At 40.0% G+C, this 16,073-nt stretch overlaps 4 protein-coding genes across 4 annotated transcripts; 2 read left to right on the top strand and 2 right to left on the bottom strand.

Moving 5' to 3' along the window:
• Positions 1 to 1,494: 1,494 nt before the first annotated feature.
• Positions 1,495 to 4,475, bottom strand: LOC134671892 (RNA-binding protein spenito). The gene is made up of 2 exons (XM_063529746.1): positions 4,292 to 4,475; positions 1,495 to 4,198 (listed from the first exon to the last, which is right to left on the bottom strand). The coding sequence occupies exon 2, from the start codon at positions 4,170 to 4,172 to the stop codon at positions 1,920 to 1,922; it is 2,253 nt and encodes a 750-aa protein (XP_063385816.1). The 5' UTR covers positions 4,173 to 4,198; positions 4,292 to 4,475; the 3' UTR covers positions 1,495 to 1,919.
• Positions 4,476 to 4,687: 212 nt separating this feature from the next.
• On the top strand, positions 4,688 to 6,693 carry LOC134671893 (peroxisomal membrane protein 11B). The gene is made up of 3 exons (XM_063529747.1): positions 4,688 to 5,020; positions 5,666 to 5,781; positions 5,918 to 6,693. The coding sequence occupies exons 1-3, from the start codon at positions 4,965 to 4,967 to the stop codon at positions 6,457 to 6,459; spliced, it is 714 nt and encodes a 237-aa protein (XP_063385817.1). The 5' UTR covers positions 4,688 to 4,964; the 3' UTR covers positions 6,460 to 6,693.
• Positions 6,694 to 8,076: 1,383 nt separating this feature from the next.
• LOC134672315 (small ribosomal subunit protein uS17m) lies at positions 8,077 to 8,784 on the top strand. Its single transcript, XM_063530211.1, has 2 exons — positions 8,077 to 8,281; positions 8,367 to 8,784. The coding sequence occupies exons 1-2, from the start codon at positions 8,156 to 8,158 to the stop codon at positions 8,724 to 8,726; spliced, it is 486 nt and encodes a 161-aa protein (XP_063386281.1). The 5' UTR covers positions 8,077 to 8,155; the 3' UTR covers positions 8,727 to 8,784.
• An 852-nt stretch (positions 8,785 to 9,636) lies between these two features.
• Positions 9,637 to 16,044, bottom strand: LOC134671898 (RNA polymerase II subunit A C-terminal domain phosphatase). Its single transcript, XM_063529756.1, has 11 exons — positions 15,738 to 16,044; positions 15,245 to 15,392; positions 14,510 to 14,647; positions 14,165 to 14,415; positions 13,584 to 13,726; positions 12,494 to 12,830; positions 11,941 to 12,176; positions 11,288 to 11,430; positions 10,671 to 10,829; positions 10,242 to 10,422; positions 9,637 to 9,818 (listed from the first exon to the last, which is right to left on the bottom strand). Exons 1-11 carry the CDS (start codon positions 15,953 to 15,955, stop codon positions 9,688 to 9,690), a joined length of 2,085 nt encoding a protein of 694 aa, XP_063385826.1. The 5' UTR covers positions 15,956 to 16,044; the 3' UTR covers positions 9,637 to 9,687.
• Positions 16,045 to 16,073: the final 29 nt, after the last annotated feature.

The following is a 16,073-nucleotide window of genomic DNA, read 5'->3' on the forward strand; positions in this document are numbered from 1 at the left end:
GTGATTACGCCAGATTTGGACTTTTTGGGTTTTTAAGGTCTTCGTGAACTCTGCAATGAAAATAGAAGATATCTCCAGCTCCAGCTCACTTCTACATATCGCGCGCGTTCGTCAGACTACATTCGGGGAGGTGTATCCACTCTAGCCAAACTGTTAATGTTAAGTATGTGCTTATGTACTTATACGCGTGGCTTCATAAAAATAGTTTCAAAGATTAAATTCGACCTTAGGTAGGTTGATATGCCCCATAATGTAATGAGCGGGAATTTGCCTAATTAGTGACCAATTTACATAGAAAGACCGTAATTTTACGATTCTGATAACTCAGGCCCCCCCCACATCTGGCGTCTTTCGAGCGTCGGCGTCTACAATTCTATGGCCGACGTCGACGCAACGTCGACGCAGCGTCGACGCAACTGCGCAGCGACGTCATTTTCCATAGCGTCATGGACCGACGCCGACAGACGCCCTCGAAAGACGCCAGATGTGGGGGGGCCCTTAGGGATATGTAGGTACGTAGGTTAGTACACACCAATTGGCTATTCTCTGAAAGAGCAAGTAGGTAGATGACAAAATAAGTAATTAGGTATAAGGTGATATAGGTAGATACTAGATAAGTAATTAGCTGCACTGCACTTAGCACATATTATACTATTTATACTACTCTTTGACTCTGCATCAGAAGTAGCTTAGTGGCTGTGTTGAGATTTGAGAATTAGCCCGGCAAGACTTTTTATTGTCAAAGAACAGTGTGTAGATCATAAAAGGGAACGCCAGTAAATTCAATATTTTTGAAAGAAGTAGGTAGGTATTCATTAATCATTGAATTATAGATTTGCATTATAACACAGTACACCTGTTTATGGGGGACAGTTAGTTTTAATTAGGCTAAGAAATATTAGGAAGGTACTAAATTATTAGAATCAGTAAAAGTGTCCCTTTATACAATAATACCAAGCCTGGCCAGCACAGTCATAGAAACTGCCAAAAAAGGATATGTTATGGCTTTCAGTTCCAATACCTATTAGTTTGTACCAGGAAGAGCCCAGTAGCAATCTCAGAATCAGAATTAGGAAATATTATGGCCATACATCCTAGTTATCCAAATTTGCTGGCCAAACCATAATATTAAGAATTCGGTTCATATGATAACAGACCTTGGCATCCATTGTTACTCACCAATAAGACTCAACTAGAGTCCACAGAACAATAAAATAGCACTTTTCACTGCAAACTACTTCACCTTTGTCTAAATAAGCTCTCATTCAAGTTTCACAAAACTTAAGGTTCTCGTTTAAGAAGTCTACAGGCACATATAACAGCACAAATATCAGTGGGTGTTAACACATTGAATAGCTACATCACTGTCACCCCAGTTTGGGTAACCCACTAGTGGTAGGTTCAGTGCATCACATCTTTAACAACACAAAATGAGACACTGAAGGTTGCACTTCCGCTATCACTGTCACAAGGTATAAAAAAACTACAACTTGAGAAGGAATAGGTAATCTATTTGCATGTTCACACACTTACACTAGCACCTCACCTACCATACACTAGTTTTACACTATAACTGAACATATAAAAACTGAATTTATGTCACTATCTCATAAATACACTTGAACAATTTTTAGTCATCAGTTTATCATCTTTTGATTGTTATAATACTAGCAATCTAACACCTATTATTTTTTTATTTGTAACAATTATTGCTGATGAACACTAAAACTGTGGACAAACACAGCACTTGCACAATTCAAAGTTGGTTAATGAAACCTCCACTTAACTAATTTTACATACACCTCACAACAGCACTACACAACACAAGAATACAGAACAAAAGTGGAAAACATTTTGAATTTATAAAAAAATCTTAACTAATAATCATTTTGTTTACATAGTTTAAACTGTCATCTCTTTTAAGCAGAGCCTCCGCGTACCACCACAATGACCAAGTGGTCCTCTTTCAGACTGTCCTCAGTCAAATTGTGACAAGTTCTTTTCAGTAGATCTGTGGAAAAGTCACAAGGGGGGAAAGAGTATAGCACTCCTGTGGCTTCTGTCTCTTTGTTTAACAGTGAGATGACGCCAGCCGCCTCTTTTTGTTTCAAATATGATACCAAATTCCTCATTGGCCTCGTCTGAATGCTTGTATCTTCATTGGTTATAGAAGCTGTAGATCCTGCCACACCTAAAAAGATAGCATGGGAACTAGATGTAGCAATTCTCTTCTGCACATCATCTAGTTTTGGCTGGTCTAGTCTCAATCTTTGTGTAATTCTCAGCTGGTTTTTGCCATCTTCATCCTTCATAAGACTGTCAATGATTTCAGAATCACCATCTGTGAGATGCAATTTTGTTGGAAATAGGGAATTTTTAAGAATGAGTGCACCATTCCAAATTGTGGTTGCTTTTCGTACAACTTCTGGTAGTGTACGGGCCGAAGCTAGCATGCCTCCACTTCGGCGTGGCGAGCCATCCGAGTCGCTATCGGGAGAGCGGCGCCGCGGTGACCGTGAACGCGAGCGGTCCACTCCAGGCTCTCGTGAGCCAGAACGACGAAGTCGCCCTTCATATTCTCCATCTGCAGGAGCACGGCGCCATTCATCGTCACGGTAATCTCCACTGCCGTGATAAACGCCTCTAAACATACCACCGCGACCACGGCCGCCCCTACCCCTACCTCTGTAACCAGGTGTACCATATGCATATCCGTCCTCCCAGGTGCCCTCATAACCTTCATAGCCTTCCACAGGCCTACCATCTTCACCAACTGGTGGTGCATAGGTTTTAGGTCTGTATGGTCCACCATTACCAACATCAGCAAAATCGATGCGAAGACGCCTATCTGGACCGCCAAGTGGGAATCCTCTCATTTCCTTGACTGCTGCTTGTGCTGCATCAATGGAGTCGTACAAAATGTAGGCATGGGCTTCACCCTTTGCATACTCAATCTTTTTAATAGCTCCAAATCTATCAAATTCTCTTTCCAGTTGGGCCACTGATGTCCAAGGTCCTAGGCCACCAACCCAAACTCTTGTTGTTGGTGTTGCCTTACCATATCCAATTTTACATTGGAATTTGCCGATGTATTGACCGGAGAGCTCTACTTTGGCTCTATGTGCCATGTCAAGAGTTTGATATCTAACAAATGCAAAAGCATTACCTGTGCCTGGTGGTGGCCGTTTAATGTCAATATCCTCAACAATACCATATCTGCCGAATATGCGTCTTAGTTCCTCATCAGATATGTTTATCTCCAGATTGCCTGCAAACAATGTCCTGGTAGCTAATGGATCATCTTCGGGGTGGACATGGTGCAGGTAGTTAGGGAACTTATCTTTCTTATTCTCCATTTTCTCAAAAGGTGGGTGATGAGGTCTTGGCATGTATGGGCGAGGCATGTAGTGGGGATGCGGAGGGTGATGCATGGGTGGGCGGTGATGCATTGGAGGCCCATGAGGACCAGCCATGGGATATTCATGCATGGGTGGGCGGAAATCTCTGTGATGGGGAGGCACAGTGGGTGGGATGCCATAAGCTCGGTCATCAGGTGGGGGTCGACGGCGCTCCGGAACTGGAGACCAAGCATAGGAATAGGGGCGGTCATAATCGGGTGGTGTAATACTGCGGGGCCTGCTCCGGTACTCTGAACGTACGGGCTCATATACAGGGTCAACAATTGCAACTTTATCATACAAAATTATACGCGGTTTGGCATGTTTGGCGTCTCGCGCATCTTCAACGCTACGGAAACATACGTAAGCGACGCGTTCGTCTAACTCATGGGAAATTTTGATGCTGAAATCTCCAAACTTTTTATACTCCCTATACAATGTATCCTTTACGATTTCGTCGGAAGCTTTAGGGTGAAGTGCACTAACGCACAGCACCTTGTAGTAGGGTCTTGAAGACTCCTCACGGACTTCACGAGAGCGCACATAATCGTCGCGATGCGGTGACACGTAGCGGCCCCGGGGACTCGGAGACCGGACCCTCCGCCGCACCCGTTCCGGTGTGACGCGCTCATCCGAGCTGTCGTCGTACCTGCCTATGCTACTGCGAGTCCTCTTCGAACGCGGCATACTATCCCTGGACGAGCTCCTCTTCATGTTACGAATTTTCACCGTTATACGATCTCTATCTCTATCGCTACGCGGTAATCCAATCATGAAAGCTCAGTACGATGAACCACTATCTGAAATGCACAACATTACACGTCACTTCAAAATGTCGCTTTGTTCCAGAAAATGTACAATCACTGTAGCACACAGAGTTATGGAAGTCTTACCACAAACTATTAGTCACTTTTCTCGGATCACTCAACACCGTAACACCTCCACTCCACGAAAATAACACGCGATTTATTGAAATTCACAAGAACACTACTACAGTGTCACTCACTAACATTTCTTGACAAATCAAAATGGCGTCATCTGCGTTGTATTTCTATGGTGTATTTCGTTTCGCCTTCGCCATCGCGCTGCCCCACCATTGCCCCACCCGTTCCACTCTGCAAATGAATGATTCGTGATTGGTTGGTTTGTTCGATTGGTGGCGACAAAATGTTACCACACTGAAAAATATTTAAGTACCAATTCATCGAAAGAAAAATCGATTTATATTTTTCCGATTCGATTATTCCTGCCAAAGTTAAAAAAAAAGCATATTCTCTACATTGTTTATGATCAATTGACTTTGACTGTGTCACTTGTCAGTCCAATAAACTTCTACTGTGCTGTGTAGTTTTATAAATTACTGTGAATAAAGAAAATTCATGAAACGGATTAGAAAAGCGAGACAAAACTCTGAAGATATTAAAATTATTAAGAGAAAATTGATAATTGATCAGTTACTCAAAAAGCAATCCTTTTGCAAGAGTCAACTATAGAATTCAAAATTGCTGGGAGAAAATTAAAAATATAAACATTGAGCCTAGAGGGTAAAGTTCGAATAACAAAGATATGGATATTATAATTAAAGTAAATAATCAGTCCAACGGCAGAGATAAATTAGCCAGGTAAGCATATCAACATGATTCAACACTAAAGAACAGGGCTGCCAGATCGTATAATAGGCTACGAAATTCGTATAATGAAATTATTTTCGTATACATGTCGTATAGTTGGTCAATCGGTATAATTGGATACGAAAAAAAACACCGATGTTAAACTACTGTCAATGCTTCAAAAAACCGGGCAAGTGCGAGTCGGACTCACGCACGAAGGGTTCCGTACCATAATGCAAAAAAAGAAACAAAAAAAAGCAAAAAAAAAAACTACTGTTACACGATTACTGTTACTGTTATACGATTTAATGGAACGGCAACTACTTAAATACACGTCAACGCGGGCTATAACCGCGAAAAACCAAGTGCGCAAATTGCGGGCATCTTTCTCTGTCACAATTATTACGCTGTCATTGGAGTAAAAGAGAAATATCCCCGCAATTTGGGGGCTTACCGCAAAAACCGAAATTCACCAGTTATTAAAAAATCGATTTAAAATTATAGTTTTTTTTTGTACTCGTATAATGCAATCGAATTTCGTATAATTGCGGCCACAGGATCGCATAATCAAGATTTATGTACTGGCAGCCCTGCTAAAGAAGTATCCTTTTCCTCGTCTTTCATTATTAATGTAAGAATTTAATTTATAAATTTCAGATTATTCCAGTATACTAGCCGGCTTATATGGCATCAGCTAGAAACTAGAAATGCTAATAAATATTCAATTGACAGAATTCGAAATCTAGAACTTGCTCTCAGTTCTTTCCGTAAAAGTAAGTAAACAACATAGGTACCTCATTTCATTATATGTATATGTAGATAGTACCTAAGTATTGATCAAGTAGTTATTAATACATTATATGATAAGAGTTTCTCAATGCCGGTTATTAAACTTATTTATTTTTTCAGTCTTACGTCTGGGAAGATGTATAGATATTTGCTACACTGCCTTGGACAGCATGCATATTGAGGACCCCTTTCTCAGAATATCTCTTACAGTAAGCAAACTGGCACACGGACTATACTTATATGCGGACCATGTTGTATGGCTAACTAAGAGTGGTTTTCTAAAAACAGATTCTGATAATTGGAACAAAACTGCAAACCGATTTTGGTTACTATCCATTATAGCAAATTTGGCTAGAGACTTCTATGAAATATTACATGTCTTAGAATTAAATAGGTCATCATTTTTAAAACCTTCAGAATTACTTGGTGTAACTTCTAGGCAATTTGATCTGTCTTCCAGTTTAAAACATGCACATGCATTTATTTCTTGTCACAAAGACATATTTATAGATACTGTTAAGAATTCTTGTGACTTGTTTATACCTTTAACAGCTCTGGGTTTTACAAAGCTCAGTCCAAGTGCCGTTGGGACATTAGGAGCTATATCATCGATAGCTGCCTTGGTCACTATCATAAAACCAATAACTAAATTAGTTCCATAATCTAATATATCCTATTCCTGAATCTAATCGAACTATAAGGCTGGTTTCATATTGTTTTGTGGTGCTGGGTAAGGATTGTGATGTTTCTTAAATGCCAATTATATTGCTAGTTGGGATTGGAGGGTTATTTGTTACGTTTTTTTATCATAGATATTATGTACTATGATATTAATGTATTCTATGTTGCACCATTATAATCATGTTGATTAAATGTTACAATTTAAGATTTTATCACTTCTCTTGTTTTATTTCGTTGCTCCTTGTTTAGGCCCCTATGCCTTTTTTTTACACGGTCTCAGTTGTGATGTGTACATGGTAAACACTAGTTTGTTATTTAACGAATGATTTGATTGTGTAAACAGTCAGTTCAGTACTGATGTAATTTACCAACAATACCAACTATGTTCATGCTAACCGAATAGATGAGAAAATCAATCTTTCCTTGTTTGACTAAATAGCTGGAACAGACTATCGCACCGCGACCTCGGTACTATCAACTTATCTCTAGTAATCTCTACTCGCTCTAATTTATAGCTCAAGGCCTTTATTGTTCTATTTGACGGCGCAGCAACTAGTATCATTTCTCTCTCCTCGCTCTTTTAAAATGCCATTTGTCAAAAAAGGACAACTATACTGTTGACAAGATGGACTTCAAATCCAAGTGGCCCCTTTTTAGGCGACCCGGGTTGTGCATGTGTGCGTAAAAACGTATATGTGTGCTCTTTTAGGGATGTGAAAAGTCGATTTTAATCATGTTATATATCGATAAACGCTACACAGCGGAACGAAATAGCGATTAATTGAAGCTTCAATATCTTCGTTAAACATAAACATAATTGAAATGCTAATGGATAATGAATATATTATAATGTAATAAAATAATTCAATTATTGAGGACCACCTATTTTAATAGGTATTTATGTATTTTAATTAAATATCTGAACTTTCCCTTGGTTCTCTCCTGGGGCGTGACTACAAAATTGTGATCTGATAACCACAATAAAGAAAAAAAGCGATTTTGTTCATTTTAGGTATAGTTAAACCTTTGAAGTAAAATTAAAATTGCAAGAAATGTCGGTAGTTTATCGATATGACTTTATCGACATGGCAACAGCAAAGTGGGTCGCTTTGTTAATCGTACACTAAACAAAAAGTGGTCCCACTGACAGCTCGCTTGGAAGGCATCTGTATATATTCTTATATCTATGTTATAGCTGCTTACCTTAAAAGCCGTAACACACTATCGTACTGCACCAAGTTCGCGCTGAGGTGCGGTAGTGTGTTATGGACTGTGCGGAAAGAGAAGAGCCGTGAAATGTATGGGATTCTATACATTGGAAATTGGGAAATGTATACATTCTACGACTCTTCTTTTTCCGCACAGACTATACAGCTATAAAATTTGGGGTGCGTTCCGAGTATAGTCTGTCAAGCTATTTATGTCACTAGAAATAAGCGACATATTTAAAAAATGTAGGCGCAAAGGGTAATCTTCACTAGAAAAGTTTGAATTTCGCGCCTTTTCCTGCTGACAAAGTTGTTTGACCGGCGTTATAGTTTGGCACACATAGTTCTTGGTATCCAAACGCACTCCTTACTGTCAATGTCAAAATAACCTAAATAAAATAAAATAATTGAGATCTTTATTATCCTCATTCCTCAATAATTGTTGAAAACAATTTAGCTACAAATTAAAATGGCCCGTAATGTGGCTGAAACAGCAAGAAAATTCCTTTTAATGGGACAATGCGTCCCGTCTGTTAAACAAAATGCAGCTAAAATTAGAGTGAAGAGGTTAGAATTGGATGAAAACTTACTCATGGTTAGTATAAAAGAATACTTTTTAGTAACTTTCTAGATAAAATAATTCCTTATTATTCATATTCGCAATGTTTGATCTGTTACAGTATTTCAGGAAAGATGAATTCTACTATTGCCATGATCCTGCAAAGAAATGTAAAACTGGAGACATAGTTTTAATCCAAGCATTGCCTCAAAAGATGACTAAACTTATTACCCATGAAGTGAAGGAGGTTGTTTATCCATTTGGCGATGTAACCGATCCAGTTACAGGCAAGAAAGTGGCTAAGGAAAAATACAGAGAAGATATTGACAGAGAAGCGGAGCTGTATGGAAAACTGAAGTCTACATTTGATTATAAGAAAGCACCTCCAAGAGGCTGGCAAGACAACAAAAAAGACTTTTCTTCCAAACCTACTTACACGAAGTTCCATGTATTTGATGAAAATGATCCGTATGCTATTTAAGTACTTTCTGTTTAATTATTTTATAGTTTAGGTAAATAAAATTATGTAGATATTATAATGCTAATTTTTTTAACTGATCTGAAGTTACCTGCAACCTTTACTCATAATAGTGTGGCACTTATAAGAAAAATAGATTATTTAACACTTTGACTACCGAGAACCCGCCTGGTAGGCACTCGTAATGTTTGCTCAGATGCCTGACAACCCGCCCAGCGGGTTCTTTTGTACGCAGATATAGACGACCGGTTTCTGGGGTAGTGCGCCGTTTTTTGCCCGGCTGCGAAAGTGTTAACAGTCAGGGGTGCGAAACTCCTGACATCAAGCAAACTCTGCTCCTTCGGCTCAGCATTACTCAGAGCAATTATTAGGGTTGACACAACTTCACGTTCTTTTGCGTGCACGACCACAGATAAGATAATGATTATAATTTCTACAACCTTAAATAGCCGAAAGGGATAGTGCCCTATATTAGACAGGGACAGCATGGTTCGACCCTGAACCGTTGTCAAACTTCGGTTTTGTAGGAAGTTTCCTTTCTGTACAGTAGTACTATTATATATTCTGTGGTACAGGTACACTAACAAAATGTTAAAAATATGTACAGTCAGCTGCAGGAGATAGTTGACCCCTTCTGCTACAAAAAAGTTCTAATATTCTAATACAAAAGCTCCTAACTTGGTTGTTTCTTGGATTAGAGTCTATGAGGAAAGAGAAGAGTTATGGCAGAAACGGGAACTAACATTATTACACAACAGTACAGACTGTAAGACTAAGGCCCCCCCCCCCCCCCCACATCTAGCGTCTTTCGAGCGTCGGCGTCTACAACTGTATGGCCGCGCTCGATGTGGGGGGGCCCTTAGAGGTCATAGGTGTTAAATGGGGTTTATAAAATGAAACAATCGACAAGTGATAACTCAAAAATTAATTTATTCAGCCCGCAATTGTTCAAAGTAAACCAGCATCATTCAGCCAAGAACTCTCTCTCGAGCGCCGCACCCATGAGGTTCCAAGAGCTGTCGTCATCGGCGTCGTCAGGCGGCTCGGAGTCTGACGGCGGCGACCGGCGCGGCCTCTTGCGGCGGGTCTCACCATCTGCAAAGAAAATTAAGTTAAGGATTAAACACACTAGACTCTGGATGCCTCTTGGCAAGATCCAACCATAGAATAGTCAAATCAGCCCAGTATCAGTATTATTACTACAAAAGTGAAAATTTTTGCCAGTTGTTGGGAGCCATTTTCAATTTTCGTGACAGCTGGTGGAACCAGGCCCACAAACTTCGCTCTGTAGCTGTGGCACTATTGTCCTAGGGTTATAGAATGGTTACATTGCAAAGCAGAGTTTCTTCGCGTTATAGAGGCTGCTCGTTTGTCCTTAGTGTGACCTACAGAATGAATGATGTATATAATCGACATAACATAATAATACGTGTCATCAGTCATATAATATGATATGACAACATGATATAAGTAATGAATGATTGTTTACACTTATACATATTAAAGTTGCAAAATAACCTGTGTCTGATTCACTGGAGTTTTCACCATCCCGCGTGTCGTCTAGTCTACTGTCTTCATTTTCTAGTGTGATCAGCCGGTCTTCTGGTGGATTCTCTTCATCATCCAAATCGTCATCCTTCGCACCGGTCGCTTCGTCGTCCGACGAACTCTCATCAGATTCATTGAAGATGTCCTCAACCTAAATAAGTGTAAAATTGTAATGAGAAATAATTCCAATATATTGGTCGCTAAGTAGGTTGTCAGTGGTAAGTCAGGCGGATTTCTAAATTCATAATGGTCCGTCCAACCCCAGCCAGAGGGTAGACTGATAGAGCAGTTAGTGACACTTGAAAACTGTCGAATAGGCTCACATTAGACTTAGAGCTCGTTGTTATTGTGAAACAAGTCACCGGGGCACCCTAACCAGACGATTCACGTTCTTGTTACCTCCCGGTCCATGTCGGCGATGTCGTCACTGGAGAAGGAGAGCAGCGGGTTGATGGTGTCGGCGAAGCGGCCGGAGGCGGTGCGCTTGCGCGCGGCCGCGACCGGCGCCGGCGCGGGCGGCGGCGAGCTGCAGTGCGCCGGCGGCCGCCGCGCGCTGCTCTGTGGAACACGCACCGTTCATTACTATTCAAACGTACGTCTAGATCATACGTTTTTAAAATATATAATTATGTAAACTACACGCGAAGGGAACAAACTGTTCACTTTGATTTAATTCTCACGTGAATGTACGTATGTAGTGAAGTAGTAAAAAGACCAACTTCTGATTTAACAATTTGATACAGTTTGTATACTATTCTGACACCATCTTGACGATACGTCACGCTAATTGGTGCGAGCGAAAAGCACCCACCAGAAGTTGTATCGTTAGACATCTCGCTCGCGTTTATTCGTGCCAAAATAGTATCACAACGAAATCAGAATCATTTAAATAGGACTTTACAGATGCCTGAGAGCTGATCTGAGTGACAGACACTCTTTAAATAAACTTTTTTTAACCCTAAATTAAATTAATAATACATTTTTTACATTTGTATTAATTATTTTATATACTTTACCTGTCCGCCCCTTTGTAGGGGGTATAATCTTTCGTCGACCCGCTCCCATCTCTCCGCGCATGCCCACAGCCATTCTGGTGTCACAACGTGTAGTTTGTTCTTTCCTTCGCCCATACGCCTACTTGCGTGCACTTTTGCAGTTCCTTAAAGTTAAAAATAAAATAACTATCAAATTTATTCATGTACAATCAACCTCTTGGGCCCCGCGGACGAGGACAGAAAAGTTACCTACCTATAAATCCCACGGACACGTTATCGTACAAGCGATACAAAATGTACTTATTAAAAGTTAAAAACATCTAAGGCGCTTGGCACACTGATGCACGAGCAGGATGTCGCTATAATACGCGCATAGCGTTATCTCTCTCAAACATCAGAGCGAACGTGCGAATTGGATCCAGTATGATAAGCGCCTTACGAGGTTATTGACATTGGCTGGGACTCAATATTATATATGAGATAATATTCTAGCTAAGACGATAGTTTTAAGCCTTTATAAGATAGAGGGAATATATTTCCCTCTATGATTTTGTACTTTATTGCGAAGTGATAGAGTTCAATTCTGCATAATTTTTGACACCCTTACACCTGTTAAAGGGTAAATGTGCTAATGGGAGAAATCTCAAACGTAGTCTTCATGAATAGTCACATACCTGACCGCACAGCCACTAAATGAGTTGTTTTCTCAGTGAAATCTTGCGTCACTTCGGCTCCTAGACTCCTTGCTACTAAATACGCCCTAGAAGTTTCTAATCTCTGGTGCGTGGGCACCAGCCCGCTGAAAACTAAGGTCGCCCCTTCAAGAACTTTGCTCTTCACTTCTGGTATGACGGTCTTCAAGTCTGGTATTTGTTTACCATCCATTTTGTCGTAAAGTTCGTAGAAAGACCTAAAAAATCATGATTAATTTTATTTACTCCTTGCCACAAATTTTTAGTCATGTAAATACTGTCAATAGGTAAGTATTGCAAATTTTTGATAAAGATAGTTTATTATTCAAGTAGGAGTAGGCATATCATATTACAATGCGCTTATGAACGTCAAATATAGCGACACCGGCTCCAACCCTACACCTCTGCCTCGAGATTTAAGTCCCTCCTCAGTGTTTGCTTATGTGAAATTTTCGTTTGTTTTCTCAGGCATCCACTCAATTCTGATAGGTTCTTGAACTTTTTATTGAAAACATGTTCTATTGTTGTTACTTACTTGTGTATTCTCAACAGAATATCATCCAAATATATTAAATAGTCATCAGGATCCTCAACTTCTATTTGCCCGTCAGCTGTCTCTACCCATTTAGGCTCCTGCGCCTCATTGGCTACATCTTCATCTTCTTTTGCTTCTGATTTTTCTTCCTTCTCTTTATCATTAACAATCTTCCCATTATCGCCATCCTTCTCGGCTGCTTCTTCCTTCTCTTTCTTATCACTATTGCTTTCTTTGTCCTTCTTTTGTTCTGGTTCGGGATCTAATGTGGGCATTTGATTGCCAGGGGATACTTGGGAACCGTTTTTACCACTGATAAGCTTTGCTTTCTCATCAACTGCAAATAATAATGATTTAATTAAAAATGTGTCTTACGATATGTACTTTTTAAGTAGAAAAGAAGCGTGATAATGTAGTCCTCGTATCTGTCTCTCTTTTAAAGCTTAATACAAAAGAAAGTCTTCGGAAGGACTTATAATTAATATTTGGAGTGATTGAAAAGATATATCTTATCACTATAAAATGTATCTCTAAAGTAATATCTATCAATCCACTCGCGCAGTGGCGTAGCGTGAACTATTCTAGCCGTGGGCGAAGGCGAAGTAGCATCTGCGAATTCTGCGAGGCCCTTTTTTTCACTGTGCCCAAGGGGGCCTAGCGCAAGGCCCCCGTTGGGGCGCGAGGCCGTGGGCGACGGCCCACGCCTAGCTACGCCACTGCATTCGCGTTTGTCATGAGTGGCATGATGGTATAGTAAATGTCACCAATATCCCTTTTATAGAGGAATCCGCCGCGCTGCGTAAAATCCCAATGTCAAAGCTCTTGGTGCAACCTCAACAATTTAAATACAAAGTGACAATGCCAAATTGTTTACATATAGGCGGGTCTACACAGAACGAGGCGCCTCGCGAGGAAATTGCCGCGCGGAACAGCTCGATCAGTGGAGCACCTCGCCCGAGCCATTGCAGCCGCGAGTGTGTTTGCTTTGCCCAAGGCAAGTCTACACAGGCCGATCTTCGCGCGGCAATTTCGTCACAAGGCATCTCGTCCTGTGTGGATCCGCCATCATTTTTTTTAACTATATACTTACGTGCTTGAGGTGGCGCATTGATGTCTCCCGTGGACTGAAAGAATGAGTATGGCCTCACATGAATCAAGTTAGAGGCGTGCCGCCACACATCCTCTCTATCATCTATGATGCAGACCATGTTGTCTCCACAAGGAAATAATGCCCTGAAAAAAAAAATTATGTTGAGACTAAATGTTTTTTGTTTCTTAATGCTCTAATAACTCTTAAATGCACGGGTACTAGCGACGTGGAAGATGGTAATGTTTTAACAGAGCGCATCCAGTTTTCGTTCTATAAACGGTGGCTAAAAAGTAAGTGCATTCCCATTGGCAGAGAGGTTTTGGGATTATATTGAGCAACTTTCGCGATTTCAGGGTTGGTCTCATAGTAAAAGTTGCTCAGTATAATTCCAAAACCTCCATGGCAACGGGAATGCAGTTATTTTTAGCCCCCCTCTATACAACTTTTGTAATAAAAGTTCAAGCGCTACAAATGCTATTTGTTTAGTTTATCTGAGTATATTGGATGGGTGTTTAGCACTACATATCTGCAATTTTTCAATAAAGTGAGATGAGTCTTAAATAAAGAATGTAAGTACTTACTTTAAATTTGCAGATTTTGTTCTAGGATCAAAACACTCATCTCTTGACAATATCCTATGAGAAAAGTACTTCTTTTCTGGATCCAACAAGTCAGCTATAGCATGAGCATACTGCCGGGCGCCAAATGTACAGACATGCAGCTCATAGTGTTTAGATGCTGATTCAAGGAACTCCTGGGTCCGGGGCCTGAGTCTGGTGTGGCACCAGCGCCCTGGGCTGCCTGGACCTCGCAGGAAGAAATGCAGTACATCCTGTAATCAAGTATTAAAATAGGGTTACTAGAGCAAAAGTAGGTTAAGGGATCAATTATGTATAAAAATATGCCAAATAATATTCAAACTTTACCTTCAAATTAGGTGGAATATTATCATTAGTTGTATGCACTAATGTCTGATCCAAGTCTACTAGCAGCACCAGCTTGCGATCTTTAAGAAGGCGTTCCGCATCCTCCCGGCCTAACTTTTGAGCCAGCTCCTCGGAAACCTAGAAAATATATGACAATCATAATCATTTATGCTGTTATTTGTTATTAGGTTATGGTATTAGTTTTTGCTGTTGATTGATTATTAATCGCAAAAAAATGACATGCTTATAGTTTTATAGATAAGATTGAATCAGTTATTTAATTGCAATTATCTGTGAAAGATGTTCTTGCACAAGACAATACCAAAATGGGTTTCATATACAGTTTCAATTTCATTACAAAGATTCTTAAATATAATATGGCCATTAATATTACAAATGTTTTATTAAAGAAGAGTAATAATTACCAGATTTTATTTATTGTTTTGCATCCGCTATAATTTTGTTGTTAGTAATGTTTGTATGATTATCTGGTTATAAAGTCTCATTTAACTAATCTAACGAACCATAAAGTTTACTTTGAATTGATAAGTATGATCCCAAATCTAATTAGCCAGGTCCACATAAAGCGAGCATAAACGCGAGGCAATTTCCTCGCGCACAAAACGGCCGGGTAGACGTGCCTCACGCGTGCCACCTTGGCCGAGGTACCGCTATTTGGTAATCAGGGGACAACTTTTGTCTGAAAAATTAAAATAGATAGATAAATCAAAGTACCTTAAGCTCAGGTACGGAATGCACCATGGGCACGACGGCCACATCCCTCTTCGGGGCCTCATCGGTCCGTAGGTCGGCGCCGCACTCCGCACACATCTCCTTCATCACTGTCGGGTGCCGACATTCTTCTAATTCTGCTATAGGTGTCCTGTAAGAGTAATGTTTTGGTTAGCCACAAATGTTAATAGTGAGAACGAAATTTTACACTGGTATTAGTGGTATTTAATAGGAAATTTTGAAGTATTTATACTATTAAGTTCTACAATACTCACCACACGACTCCAATTTATAGTAAAAATATGAGTAGTAAATTTAGTAAACAAAAGTAGTTCAAATTTGGCGGGAAAGTAAGATTAACATGGCCGCGCCAGAAAGAGATATAGCAAATTACACTTTAGAAAACTGCGTGTTTATTATGAATGAAATTGCATTGGGATATGAAAGCAAAAATTATAAGAGTAAATACAAGATAAGTTTATGTGACGTCACTCACCCCGGCTCTGCAATGTCGCCTTCCTTTACCTTGATGCACGATATCGTACCAGCGCGAACAGCTTTGTATTTCTTTGTTTCACTACTTTGGCCTGACGAATCATTGTATAAAAATAATATTTGGCCTTGTGATACGAATGCACCTTCTTTCACTTTCCATTTTGTGAGTTTCACAGGCTTTTCTGATGGAACAGAAATAGGCACAGTTTGGTCGGCCATTTTGAACGGATATTGCGCTTTGTTTATTGTAAGAACGATATCTTATTGGTCAGTAACAATATATTTTGGCGGTATCTTAATATCTACCAATGGAATTATACATAATCACAGCTAGTAT

Source organism: Cydia fagiglandana, chromosome 16, assembly GCF_963556715.1.
Source record: "Cydia fagiglandana chromosome 16, ilCydFagi1.1, whole genome shotgun sequence".
Lineage (NCBI taxonomy): Eukaryota > Metazoa > Arthropoda > Insecta > Lepidoptera > Tortricidae > Cydia > Cydia fagiglandana.

What these genes read in the sequence shown, in the direction of transcription:
- LOC134671893 (XM_063529747.1), top strand. Translation starts at nt 4,965, where the DNA reads ATGGATATTATAATTAAAGTAAATAATCAGTCCAACGGCAGAGATAAA. An exon ending in GGCAGAGATAAATTAGCCAG is followed by an intron (nt 5,021 to 5,665) that starts GTAAGCATATCA and finishes TATAAATTTCAG; the next exon opens with ATTATTCCAGTATACTAGCC. An exon ending in TCTCAGTTCTTTCCGTAAAA is followed by an intron (nt 5,782 to 5,917) that starts GTAAGTAAACAA and finishes TTATTTTTTCAG; the next exon opens with TCTTACGTCTGGGAAGATGT.
- LOC134672315 (XM_063530211.1), top strand. Translation starts at nt 8,156, where the DNA reads ATGGCCCGTAATGTGGCTGAAACAGCAAGAAAATTCCTTTTAATGGGA. An exon ending in TGGATGAAAACTTACTCATG is followed by an intron (nt 8,282 to 8,366) that starts GTTAGTATAAAA and finishes GATCTGTTACAG; the next exon opens with TATTTCAGGAAAGATGAATT.
- LOC134671898 (XM_063529756.1), bottom strand. Translation starts at nt 15,955, where the DNA reads ATGGCCGACCAAACTGTGCCTATTTCTGTTCCATCAGAAAAGCCTGTG. An exon ending in ATTCCGTACCTGAGCTTAAG is followed by an intron (nt 14,648 to 15,244) that starts GTACTTTGATTT and finishes TATATTTTCTAG; the next exon opens with GTTTCCGAGGAGCTGGCTCA. An exon ending in CAATGCGCCACCTCAAGCAC is followed by an intron (nt 12,831 to 13,583) that starts GTAAGTATATAG and finishes TATTATTTGCAG; the next exon opens with TTGATGAGAAAGCAAAGCTT.
- LOC134671892 (XM_063529746.1), bottom strand. Translation starts at nt 4,172, where the DNA reads ATGATTGGATTACCGCGTAGCGATAGAGATAGAGATCGTATAACGGTG.